We start from the raw sequence: 12,762 nt of genomic DNA on the forward strand, positions 1-12,762 counted from the left end.
GCCTAAGGTGCTGATTTCTCTTTTGAGGTGTTAGTCTACTACAGACAAAAATCCACAACACAACTCAAGTCAATTCAAATCATTGACAAATATTTAGTACATTTTGGAGCATAGTGTAGAGGGTTGAAAACCTTGAGAAAGATGATAGCTACCAAGAGCTCCTCATGGCTAGGTTCAAATTTGTTTAAAACAGAGGCTAGCAGCCATTTCTAAATGGGTCCTCTCATGCAAACCAGGCTTCAGGGAGAAGCCTGCACTAAGCTGTCTGCCTCCTACACTGAATGGCCTGCCTGCATTGCATTCCTGCCATCTGAGTCAGCCCTTATAAAGGAGTTCCTGGAACTGTGTTTCAGGCAATAGGACTAACTAAGACTTTCCCTGTCCAACCAGAGCCGTGCAGCTATATCCACATTAGCATTTCACTGTCTAATCAGAGAGGCTCCTTTAAGACCAATTAGAACAGTGCTTTTTGGACCAATCAAACCGTGAGGATTTGGAGTCCTCACTTGCATGAATATAGGCCATTCAGGGACCATGGACAGGGACTTCTCTATATGTCAGCTCCCCTCTGGCTCAGACAGCACACTTTCCCTTTCCATCTTAGACTGAAGGCTGCCTTTCCCTGGCTGGAGATGAAACACCAAAGACATCTCACCAGAGCAGAGGAGGTGGAGCAGAGAAGAGCCCATCTAATTGGAAAGCGGCCTTATCCCAGAACGGCTTACCCCGAGACGACCTCACAGCCGCGCTGTTTCATAATTGAGCTGTTAACGCTATTGAGTTGTTCCACAGCTATGCTGGTCTCAAAGACATGCAGCATCACAACTGAGCTGTTTGCACTAATAAAGTTTCCTTCACTGCACTCCAAATTGGGGATTCCTATTGGCAGTGAATTGGCACCAATGACAATCGGTTGACCGGATCTTAAGTGCAGAATAAATAATCCAGTTGGGTCTGGGGCGGTCAAATAAGACTTTTAGCTTTATCCGTTTTTAAAAATTTATGTTAAAAATCAAGACCTAATCCAAATAGAGCAAAATGTTATAGATGTTAAAATCTGAATGGTGGAACAAGGGTTCTTGTTATGTTATTTTCCGGGACTTTCTGTGGTGTTAAAATTGTACACCAATAGAGAGAAAATATGACTGAATAAACGATGATTTTTGAACATTTACATTTTAGTAAAAGAATGTTTATTTACAATCTCACTTTGTTACAACAAATAAGTTGAGACAGCTTACACAATATAAAGACAAACATATCCAATAAGATGGAAAAATATAAATTCATAAAAATCAGAATCAAAAAACAGATTAAAGGAGAAACCAACTACATGAGAAAATTAGAATACAATCATGCAGGCTTTAGGATTCTTTAGGATTCTACATAGTATCGCATTTGTCATACAGATTTCACTATAAGCATCTTGACAAAACAAGTTACAGAATTCTTTCTCCATAAAGAAAAAAGCACACCAGGAACTCAGAAAAAATGAGGCTGTCCATGACAACCAAGGCAGCATGGGTTGCCACATATGAGATACTAAGAACCATACTGAAAGATATCCTCAATAATATCTTACAATAAATGCAACTAAGTAAGCATCCCAGGACTGCTTAGACTATTCCTCAGGGTAAGCTAAGGAAAGGACACTTGGGGCAGATCCCAACTCAGTGTCTACCAAATCCATTCCCTCTTCAACCTGGTAATAGAGCTTGACCACAATTTTGCAACCTTCCTTGCAGTGAGGTTTGACCGCATGATTGAATTCAAGACAATGAAATATGAGCCAATTCCAGGCTCAGTCCATAAAAACCACATGCTTTCTCCACACTCTGCCATTTGGTAGCTTGAAACAGGCAAGTGGTTACATTAGAAGCTATGTACTAAAGAGAATCAATACATATATAGATTACATATATATATAGATTACATATATATGTGTGTGTATACATATACATGTAATCTATATATATATATATAATATATATATGATCCTAGGCTCCTACATATATATATATATTGATCACTGTTTGGAGGAAAACTGTCAGATGTCTGGAAATTCCATCCTGTTCATGCCAATTAAAACCGCATGGCCCTGGTTAGGTGCTTAACTTCTCTACATGCAGTTTGCTTCCGTGTAAAAAATAGATAATCATATCTATCTCACAGCATAATTAAGGAAAAATTACATTTTGTCATTTTCTCAAACTTGTCTGACTTTAAGAATCAGTGGAAATACTAAAAATAGATTATGGATATTATCTCAGACCTACTGCATCTGAGTCTCTAGTGGACACTTTTATGAAGCTCCCACATGATTCCTAGGATCAAACAAGTATGGAGAATGCTGTGATAATTGTGTCTCCCCAAAATTCATATGTTGAGGCCCTAACACTCAGTGTGATGGTATTTGGAGATGAGGCCTTTGGGAGATAATTAGGTTTAGATGAAGTCAGGAGGGTGAAGCCCTCATGATGGGATGAGTATCTTTCTTAGAAAAGAAAGACACTAGGGTGCATCCTCTCTCTCTCTCTCCTTCTCTCTCTCCCTCTCCCAACTTCCCCCACCCTGCCACCCCCCTGCCGCCGCACCATGCAAGGACAAAGCAAGTAGGGGGAAGGAGGCAAGCCAGAAAGAGAGCCCTCATCAGTATCCAACCGTGCCAGCACCCTGTTTCCAAAATCTGTGAGAAACGATTTTCTGTTGTTAAGCTAGAACTAAGACACAATGTATGTAAGGATTAATATAATCCAGGATAAATGGAAAGTGTCTACCACATAGTAGCTATCCTTACTAAGTGAATGCAAAATTCACATTACTCCAATGAAACTTTACACTTTGCAGAGAGCCAGAGGAAACTTCCTTCTGTAATTCTGGAGTATTTCAAGAGAAAAGATTCAGGTTGGTAAGCAAAGAGAATGGATGGAGCAGAAAGATGGAGTCAACACACTTTTCCTAATGGATGGAGCAGAAAGATGGAGTAAACACACTTTTCCCTATTCCTCCTGCAAAGTACAGCTAAGTGTATAAGTCACAGGACAGCCCCCAAAACAAAGAATTATCTGGCCCCAAATATTAATAGTGCAGCTAGTTTAAATTAACCTCCTCTTAAAGACTTTCCCAAGTAACAATGATCTTTTTGTTGCCTGTACCTATGGTCTCCAAGAGAGTTTAAAACAAGGTTACCCATTTCCTGAGTTTGTTCCTAGCATGTTATTTTGCCTCCCCTAACAGGCCTTGTCTTACGCCATTTGGGCTGCTGTAGCAAAATACCATGGACTGGGTAGCTTAAAAACAGAAATGTATTTCTCATAGTTCTCTGGAGGCTGAGAAGTCCAAGACCAAGACACCAGTATGCTCAAGTTCTAAGGAAGGCCTGCTTCCTGGCTTATAGCCAACATCTTCCAGCTCTTTGTCAAGGTAGAAGGGGCAGGGGAACTCTCTGAAGCCTCTTTGATAAAGGCACTAACCCCATTCATGAGGGCTCCACCCTCCTCACCTAAGCACCTCCCAAATGCCCCACCTACTAATGTCACTGGCATTAGCATTTCAACATGAGGTGGGGGGGGGGAAGATTCACACATTCAGACCCTAGCATGTCTATAAGATTCTCTGTAAGCAGGACCAATTATTAGCTAATGTAAAAATACTTCTCTCATGTTCCCGCTTCTCATCTTTAAAAACAGCACAGTGGTGGACACAGAGCAAATATTTTATAAACAATGTTCTGACTTCCTTTAAATCCATGGGGCCTTGTACAAGTTTAGCCAGAGTTGTGTCTCCTTTTTCAAGATGCAAGGATACAGCTTTCTTTTTGAAGCCTTCTCTCTTACCCATACAAGCAATTGGTTGTTCCCTCACGTTACCACTATCCCTTCTGCCCCTCCCGTACAAACACATTTCTATTATAAAACTCAATAAATCTCACCGCAACTATTTGCTCACATGCCAGCCACTCCTTCACTCTGAGAGCAACTTAAACTAACACTCTGACATGTTCTACAGCAGATAAAACAGCTCCTCACACAAAACAGGCGATCAATAAAGATTTGGAGATAGTTAAAACAGCAATCACCATTTCTAGGTCCCCTAAGTGTGCCATAAACTGGTGCGCTGACGCTTCATTCTCAATATCTCTAATTCTCCCAACCATTTACATGATAGAAATGGAACCTGAGGTCCAGAGAGTTTATTTAAACGACCTGCCCAAGGCCCTGCTTTTAAAGGCAGCTCAAACTAGATTTATTTGGATCAAGGATGCGCGATCTTTCCCCCACACACTTAGGACTGAAGAAAGGAGAGATGCGGTCTCGGAGAGGGAGGTAAACTGTCCAGGCCTCACTGCTGTGGCGTGAAAAGAACCAGGACCATAACCCAGGTCGGCAGACCCCAGCTCCGGAGACCCGCGGAGCGCCAGAGAGGTAGGCGACGCCTCCCGCCGCCCTCTGCATCGCCATCCCCCGCTTCTGCTTTACCTGGTTGCTCGACCCAGCTCCGTCTGGCTGCACCCTGACTTCCTACAACCGGACCCCAACTCCTCCTTAACTCCCTTTCCCTGATGCTGAAACCGTGAGCGCGGGCTCATACGTCATCAGCCAGCGCCAGAGAGTGGTCACATGACGCTCCGCCCCGCTCTCCGCCCCTTTGGTCATGTGACTGTCAGGGGAGCCGGGAGCGGAAGCAGCGGTCTGGCAGGCTGAGGAGCTCTGGCTGGGGGTAGAAGGGGGAGTACCCCGGCGGACAGGCGGGGGTGAGGATCCCCCCAGGGTCGACTCCACGTGCAGATATCGGCCCCGCGCCGTGCACCCTGGCGCCGCTTGGGTGACAGGTAAGTCGGGGCGGAGTGCGGCTCCCCGTCCCTTTTTTCACGTCCCGGGGCTGGGCCGCGCTGGCTGAGGGGATATCTGTGGCGTGGGGTCGGGGTCTGGATGGGAGAACCTTGCTTGGAGGACTGAGGGGCTTGCCGGGGCAGGAGCTGCAGTCCAGGCTCGAAATCTCCACTTAGATGGAAATTTCCACGCCACTTTGGCTTTTTAGGAAGTGATGTTCAGCTGCTTGGCCCACATCTGATCCTCCCAAGTTTACGGGAGCAGTGCTGTGTGGACGTCGTTATTCCTTCATTTACTCTCAAGAAAGCAGAATGATTAGTGAGCGCTTTCACGTTCTGATGGACCTAGGTTTGAATCCTAGCTCAGTCATGGGCTGTGAGTTTGGACAAGTCATTGACCCTCTCTGCATCTTAATTCCCTCCCTTGTGTCATGCTGGTGCCAAAGCCCTTTGCATTTAGGAAAAAACGTTCCGAGGGGCCTGATGCTTATGTGATCTGTCAGTAAAAAACAAAAGCAAAACCCAAGAGAGCCCATAACGGAATCTGGTCTCCTGATTCCTAGTGCAGTGAGCACCCTCCAACATAGGTGATGAACGGAGCGGGGAAGGGTGGGGTTGCTGCCTCTGCTTGCAACAAAGAACACCTTCCCATCTTCATTGTGTTTTTTCCAGTATTCATGAATCACACTGGAGTGATCAGACTCATTTCAGAATTTTTCTGGAAGAGAGATGTCGGTCACTTTTATCTCGATCAACAACCATTATATTTTTTCCTGATAAGGGATTGGCGGAGATCAGTACTTCCTTCTCTATGGTACTGAGAGGTTTTATGAAAGGATAAAAATAGAGCTGTCTTCTTTTGTCCTCTGAGTACGGTAAACAGTGTTTTGTCCCAGGACAATTTAATTCCTTCAAAATTCAGTTCTGTACTCTTTGGTTAATTGGCAGGATGATGCCATGCTTCGTTCTTGAAAGCATGTAGGGTTTTTTTGGTCCAAGATTACTTTCCAAACTGAAAAACACACTTTCATATCAAATTCTTGAAGATAAAATTACAACTGTGTAATTTCTGGGTGCCTTGTACAAGACAATTAGGAAATTGAGTGAGATCTCTGGTTTTATTCATGCCAAATAGCAATACAGCCTATATTGGAATTTTCTTCATAACTAGCACCAAGAGAACCTTATTCTAGAGTGATTTTTTTAAGTAACTTAGTCTTAGCACCTCCTATAAAGCCACTTAACTTCTGAGATTGCTGCGACATTATTAGGCATCTTTAATAATGGTCTTAGATGCTATTCTTTAGGACCAATTTTTCAGCCAGTAATGGCGTATTTATCAAATACTCTAGATAATATGTTGAAAGTTACCTACAATGTAACTCTTTGGTAAGGATTTAAGCATTAAAATAAGAGATGACCACCCATAAAAATCTTGACTTATGTCATTATCCCAGGTCTAAGCAAACCTCACCTTCTGCGTGCAGGGGCTGAGTGTTTCTGTCCTTCTTTTGTGGGAAAAGAAGGCAGGTAATGTTTTGATTTAAGCTGTTTTCTCTATGGCCCCATTGTCCTATCTCAGTATTCAAAAGCTGGGAGTGGTTAAACTTGTTAATCGTAGCTTGTTCTCCTCTCAGTTGAGTCTAGAGTTTAATGCTGCTGAGACCTGGGTTAGTTCGGTGGCCTTCAGAGGACCTCAGGAGGTGACTTATTGCCCATTGTCCATGATTTTAACCCTTTTTGTCTTTCATTTTCCAAGCCAGACTATATCAGTGCAAAAAAAGGCAGGGGGATGAAATTATGTGAAATTCAGCCTGTTAGAGATCAATGTGACTTAACAAGCAAGCATCACAGGGAAAACTGAAAGGACTTGTTAATAATTTATGTCTTACTGTGTGTTATGGTATGAGAGAGAGTTCTAGACAACTGTAGTGGCTTCTCAGCCACTGTCTGACCCAAACCCATCTACCTCCTCTGATCTCTGCCCTTACTCACTCTGCAGTAGGCACCTCAGTTAATTTGCTATTCCTTAAATTCTTCTAGCGCATTCCTGCCCCAGGCCCTTTGCACATACTTATAACCTCTGCCTGGAATGCCTTTCTCCCACATCAGCAGATTGCAATCAACCTGTCAACAGGAGTTTACCTGAAAACTCAGCTGGAGTTGGGATCCATTTTCAAGCTCTCTGGAGTGGTTTTTGGCAGATCTCTTAGGCCCTTCTTGCATGGGCTCCACAGGACTCTCTCACACATGACAAGTTGCTTCTCCCAGAACAAACAAGCTAGAGAGGGTGTCGAAGCTAGAAGTCGTAGTCTTTTTGCAATCTAAGCTTGAAAGTGATCATTTTATGTCTACTATATTCTGTTCTATAGAAGGGACTCAGTAAGTCACATTCAAGGGAAGGGACCTGCACAGGGCATGAACAAGGAGGTGTGGAGGTCATTGGGGACCATCCTAGAGGCTGCTGACCACACTCAGATACCCTGCTGCTGGCTCCCTCACTTTCTTCTGATCTCTGCTCAAGTATCATCGTATCAGGAGAGCTTTCACAAACCACTGAATGTAAAATAACATGCTTCACCCCTTTATCATGCTTTTTCTTCACAGTGATTATCACAGTCTGATATATAATCTATTTTTCTGTTATCTCCTTCCTACTCCCAGTAGTATGTAGGCTTCGTAAAAGCAGAAACAGTTGTTCACTGCACTGTCCTCAGGACCTAAAACAGTGCTTGGCACATAGTAGGCACTGTTTAAATATTTGTCGAATTAATGAATTATTAGAAACGCTTTTACCTGCAAATAATCCAGGACCCCATTATCAGTATATATATATCATGAAAACAGTTCATTCAACAAGGATTACAGGGGTCAGTAGTACCACAGTTGCATAGTGAATCAGTAACATCAACAAGAATTTAGATTCTTTCTGTCCTTCCACACTACAATCTACAGATTCTTGGTTTTTTCTCTTAGGCTTGTCACCTCATGGACTCAAGGTAGCTTCAAAGACAAGAATAAGGAGAATAACCAGAGCACAGAAAGAGAAATTTCTTTACATGCCTCTCTGCTTATAGCAGGAGGGAAAAATATTTTCTAGAAGTCCTACCATAGACTTCCACTAATATCTCATTGGTCAGAACTGAATCACATGTCTAACCTAGCTTCAGGGAGCTGGGAAAGTAAATATGCAAAGTACAAGTGCAAACGTTGGGAAAGGCATGGTTGTTCATGAAGTTGAAAAGTAATTGAGGCTTCCATGAAGTTGGCAAATGATGGCCTAGCTAAATTAACAACGAAAGGAGAGAAATGCAACAAAAATGATGGCACAGATTAACCCTTCGAAAGATAATGATTTGAAAAAAAATTGGGAGAGGCCTTTGGGAAAATGAATGATGCCTTGAAAAAAATTTTTTTTTTGCAAAACTTACCTTTTAAAAATCATGCTATGAAAGGACTTATGAAGTACAAGATACTGTCAAAATCACAATATGATGAAATAAGCTTTTGATTCATTCTTGGTTTGTCCATTATTACATTACTGTTGCTGTTTTTCTTTAAATTTCATTAAGTATAAAACTCACTTTCATCAGTTTTAATTACATCATTTCAAGATACATTCCTAATCAATCTTTTCCACAGTTTATTATGAAATGTTTGTCCTCACTTCCAAGTCACAGTGTAACCTTTCTCAGGCATGTATTAGCCTCGATAACAACGACCTCCTATACTTGACATAGGAGAAAAATATTTTTAAAAGTTGTTCCCTCACCTAGTTCTAGTGGATTGTAGGACAGAATTATCTTTTCCCCAAGATAAAACAAGTGACACAGTTTCTGTAAGGAAAACTTAATAACCAGTGCCCAATTTAGAGCATATCTAAACCATACATGCTCAGTGGTTCCTTCTCCTGAGCTCAGAGATCACCTGCATCGTGTCTTTCCTCATGGAGAGAAGTGAATAAATGATTGAGAAACATACCAAGAGTGTTGATTTAGCAAAGTCCCTCTGCATGGAAAACATGAAGAGTAGAGAACAAATGTCCTCCTCCACCCCCCAAAATCAGAACTCATCTTTTTTTTCTTTAGCGAGTTTGGGAGAAAAATATTATATACGTTTCACATACTTCCTTTAAAAAATGGAAATTTTTATGCTTTTTTTTTTTTTTGATACAGTTATTTTAATGGAGCAGCCAAGCTGTCAGCTGACCTGGTTTCATCAAATGATTCACAGACCTCAGCTCTGAAGCCAGTTAAACATTCCCACCAGCCTGGCGCTGAGTGGTCGACGACCCACATCATGTTGGACTTTCTAGCAGAGAACAACCTCTGTGGCCAGGCAATCTTAAGGATCGTTTCCTGTGGCAATGCCATCATTGCTGAACTTTTGAGACTCTCTGAATTTATTCCTGCTGTATTCAGATTAAAAGACAGAGCTGATCAACAGAAATATGGAGATATCATATTTGATTTCAGCTACTTTAAGGTAATCTTCCCCTATAGCATTTTTACCACTATTTTGTCTATAAAAGCATGCTTTCTGTGGGAACCACAGACTCTGTTAAGTCATTATGGAGAAAGAGTTAAAGAAGAAAGCTTTTAAACCAAATTTAATGCTAGCTAACTAACTCAAAAATAACATAAAGTTATTATGTGGAAGTCCTAGCACAGTGTAATTATATTTAAAAGATAACTTTGATCTGGAGTACCCCACACTTAAAAGCATGCTAGTCATGGTTGCAATTCAAATTCATTTCTTACAAGAGGATTTTATATCTAGGCTTCTTTTATCTTCATTACTTTCTGTTGTTCTGCTTTGAATTTTTGACACATTTTAAAAAGACTTCTTTTATCTTCATTACTTTTTCAAAAGACTTCTTTTATCTTCATTACTTTCTGTTGTTCTGCTTTGAATTTTTGACACATTTTAAAAAGACTTATTTAGAAATTGTTACCAATGAGTATGTTATTTTTGGTGTTTCACATAAATGTGTTTTTCTTCTCAGGGTCCAGAATTATGGGAAAGCAAACTGGAAGCTAAGCCAGAACTACAGGATTTAGATGAAGAATTTCGTGAAAACAACATAGAAATTGTGACCAGATTTTATTTAGCATTTCAAAGTGTGCATAAATATATTGTAGACTTAAACAGGTATTGATTAATTTAGTAACAGCTTATTCTGATAGTAAATTAGTGGAGAGGGAAAAGGGACATACTAGAACATATACATCTTTCTGAGTTACTACAAAATTTATAACTTCTACCACACATAATTGTCTTTCTTCCTGTGGCTCTAGTCATCTTAAGCGTTTAAAGTTTAATTATAATTTCTAGCTTTTCTGAAATAGTATAATAATCTTGGTTTATACTAAGTCATATGGCTTTCAGTCCTGTAGTTTTTGATTAGATTCTAGTATATTATATATGAGAAGTTGGCGGAGGGAGAAAGGAACATATTGTTGTAGCATTGGTAACCATAGCCTCCCTTCTTATTCCTAACCACACAATATTCTCTTTCCAACCATTAAGAATACATTAACTCATTAACTTTTTAACTATTCCATGGTCTTATGCCATCTCTCCTAAGATATTTGTGATTCATAAATCAGGACTAGGGAATATGTCTTTTATTTAGAGTAGACATAAATATCAACCTGTGGCCCTAATCATGATGAGTTTCAGCTCACAGTTCTATCTTAAGATCATAAAGAACCATGAACTATTTGAAGGCCAGAATGCCTGGTATCTTAACTTACCTTTTTGGAATCTTTACTTTCCTTCTTCATAGATATTTTTAAAGTTTTCATTGTCAATGAATAACTTGCTGTGGGGTTTCATTTCTAGATATCTAGATGATCTCAATGAAGGAGTTTATATTCAGCAAACCTTAGAAAGTGTGCTTCTCAATGAAGATGGAAAACAACTTCTAGTAAGTAATAGTAACCATTTGAAAATAGAAATTCAAGAATGTTAAGCATAGAGTCACTTTTTCCCCCTGTAAGTCACAAATACATACACAGTGCCCTTCTTTAAAGAGAAGTAAAATAAACTAATAATTATCTTCTGACGGGTCTGTATCTGAATTTAGAACATAGTAGACTTTGAACAGAATTACAGGTGACTTAAGATGATGTGGAGGTTCTGAGTTGATGTGGAGGTTCCTATCTTCTTTATCTTGTGCATCCCAGACATCTAGCCTAGTACCTAGTACATAGTGATCAGTTAAGAAATGTTTGTTAAATAAGTGAATGACTTAGGTATTTATAATACTGGGATTCCTTTTTGGTATCCCAAGAAAATATCAAAAATAATAACTGGATTATTATAATAATAACTGAGTTAAAATTAACTTATTTTTAAAAGGTCATTTTTATAAAGCCTCAGCTGAAAGACAAGCAGTCTAGGGAACATTTTTCTTCCTTTTTTATAAATTTTTTAATTTCAGTATAGTTTGTATATAATCTTGTATTGGTTATATTAGTTTCAGGTGTAAAATATAGTGATTCGATATTTTTATCTCTTTACAATGTGATCACTCGCTAATTCTAGTATCATCTGTCACCGTGCAAACTTATCACAATATCATTGACTATATTCCCCTTCCTCTTGTTAAAATTTATTTTGCCTAAACTTTTCCAAGCCTATTCCACACAGAAAGTGAGAGCCCTTCGGGGGGGAATCTGCACCCTCTTTGTAAGCTAAAGCTCTTAGGACGAATGGGAGCAAAGTGATCTTTTTGACCATTATCAGCCTCACTCTGTGAGAATGTATACTCTCGTGAGTTTGGCCATTGTCTTTTTCTCTTCATAGTGTGAAGCACTGTACTTATATGGAGTTATGTTGCTGGTCATTGACCAAAAGATTGAAGGAGAAGTCAGAGAGAGAATGCTGGTTTCTTACTACCGATACAGGTATCTCTGGGCTGGGACTGCACACTCCTAAAGCACTGCTCTTGGTGAAATGCAGTGTAGGTTTCCATGCTACCTTTATTGTGAACAGCAGCAACACGACCTGGAATACAAAAGATTCTTATCCCTTCTGAATATAATGTAGAAATAGCAATTACTCTATATTTTATACCATCATCATAATAGGTTAGATATCGTGTAATCTATATATAATGTATAAAATAATCCACATATTATCGATTATTAGAGATATATAGATTATTATGTCCATGATGGTACCTCAGTTTTTTAAAAAAGGAATCTGAATTTTCTTTACCTTAAGATAAATTTGGAAACTTTGTAAGTCTAATGAATGGGGTTTTTTGGAGGATTTTTTTTTTTCCAAGTTTTCAAATATTTCTCCTTGGCAGATATAAGGAAATGAATGAGTTTTCTGTTTTCATTTTCAGGTCGATGACTTTGAAAAGTTACCATTCAGGGGTCAGGTTGAAAGTGAATTCTCACCCATATCTATATGTGAAACAAAACCAGAACAAGCAACAGCACAAATCACAGTCATGTGTTACATATATCTGTACAGAGCTGTGACTTCAAGAAATAGAGTCTTAAAAACAGGAACCACCTTAACCACCTCTTATTCCAGTACCTAGCACACAGGTTTCAATTTGTTTATGAGTCAAATCGGGATGCAAGGTCAATGTCAGAGACAGTCAAGATTCGGGGAAGAAACAGTCAATAAGCAGGAGTCAGGAATTTGAGCTAAAGATGTGCAGACTAGAATTAACATTTTCAGATGTTAGCTTACAAATTAGGACAAAATAAATAGAGTAAGGAGGCAGATCGTCAACAGTATGGAGACATATTTTCAGCAACACCTGGTACTGCTGCCTCCTTAGCAGTAAATTCTTCAGTTACTCCACTATCTTGCTTCCTTTCATCTTTATCAGTTTGGAAGGAGAGTGTCCACCAGCATGCATAATTCAGTCACATCCATTCCGCCATGAGCTGTTTTAACATCCGTGT

General features: G+C 39.8%; 2 protein-coding genes across 5 annotated transcripts in view; one reads left to right on the forward strand and one right to left on the reverse strand.

Annotated features, from left to right (window-relative positions):
• The window catches only part of NSMCE2 (NSE2 SUMO ligase component of SMC5/6 complex), a 202,651-nt gene extending 198,022 nt beyond the window's left edge, over positions 1-4,629 (reverse strand). For all 3 annotated transcript variants that reach the window (XM_039853616.1, XM_039853615.1, XM_039853614.1), the window contains exon 1: positions 4,479-4,629. The gene's annotated coding sequence lies outside the window, so the exon portion shown is untranslated. The remainder of the gene's footprint in view (positions 1-4,478) is intronic.
• A 15-nt stretch (positions 4,630-4,644) lies between these two features.
• The window catches only part of WASHC5 (WASH complex subunit 5), a 58,135-nt gene continuing 50,017 nt past the window's right edge, over positions 4,645-12,762 (forward strand). For both annotated transcript variants that reach the window (XM_039853613.1, XM_039853612.1), the window contains exons 1-5: positions 4,645-4,831; positions 9,007-9,316; positions 9,837-9,982; positions 10,676-10,760; positions 11,642-11,742. In XM_039853613.1, the coding sequence (XP_039709547.1) occupies positions 9,131-9,316; positions 9,837-9,982; positions 10,676-10,760; positions 11,642-11,742 (518 nt within the window). In that variant the 5' untranslated portion in view covers positions 4,645-4,831; positions 9,007-9,130. The remainder of the gene's footprint in view (positions 4,832-9,006; positions 9,317-9,836; positions 9,983-10,675; positions 10,761-11,641; positions 11,743-12,762) is intronic.

The sequence above is a fragment of the Pteropus medius genome, unplaced genomic scaffold (genome assembly GCF_902729225.1).
Source record: "Pteropus medius unplaced genomic scaffold, Ma_sr-lr_union100, whole genome shotgun sequence".
In the NCBI taxonomy this organism is placed as follows: Eukaryota; Metazoa; Chordata; class Mammalia; order Chiroptera; family Pteropodidae; genus Pteropus; species Pteropus medius.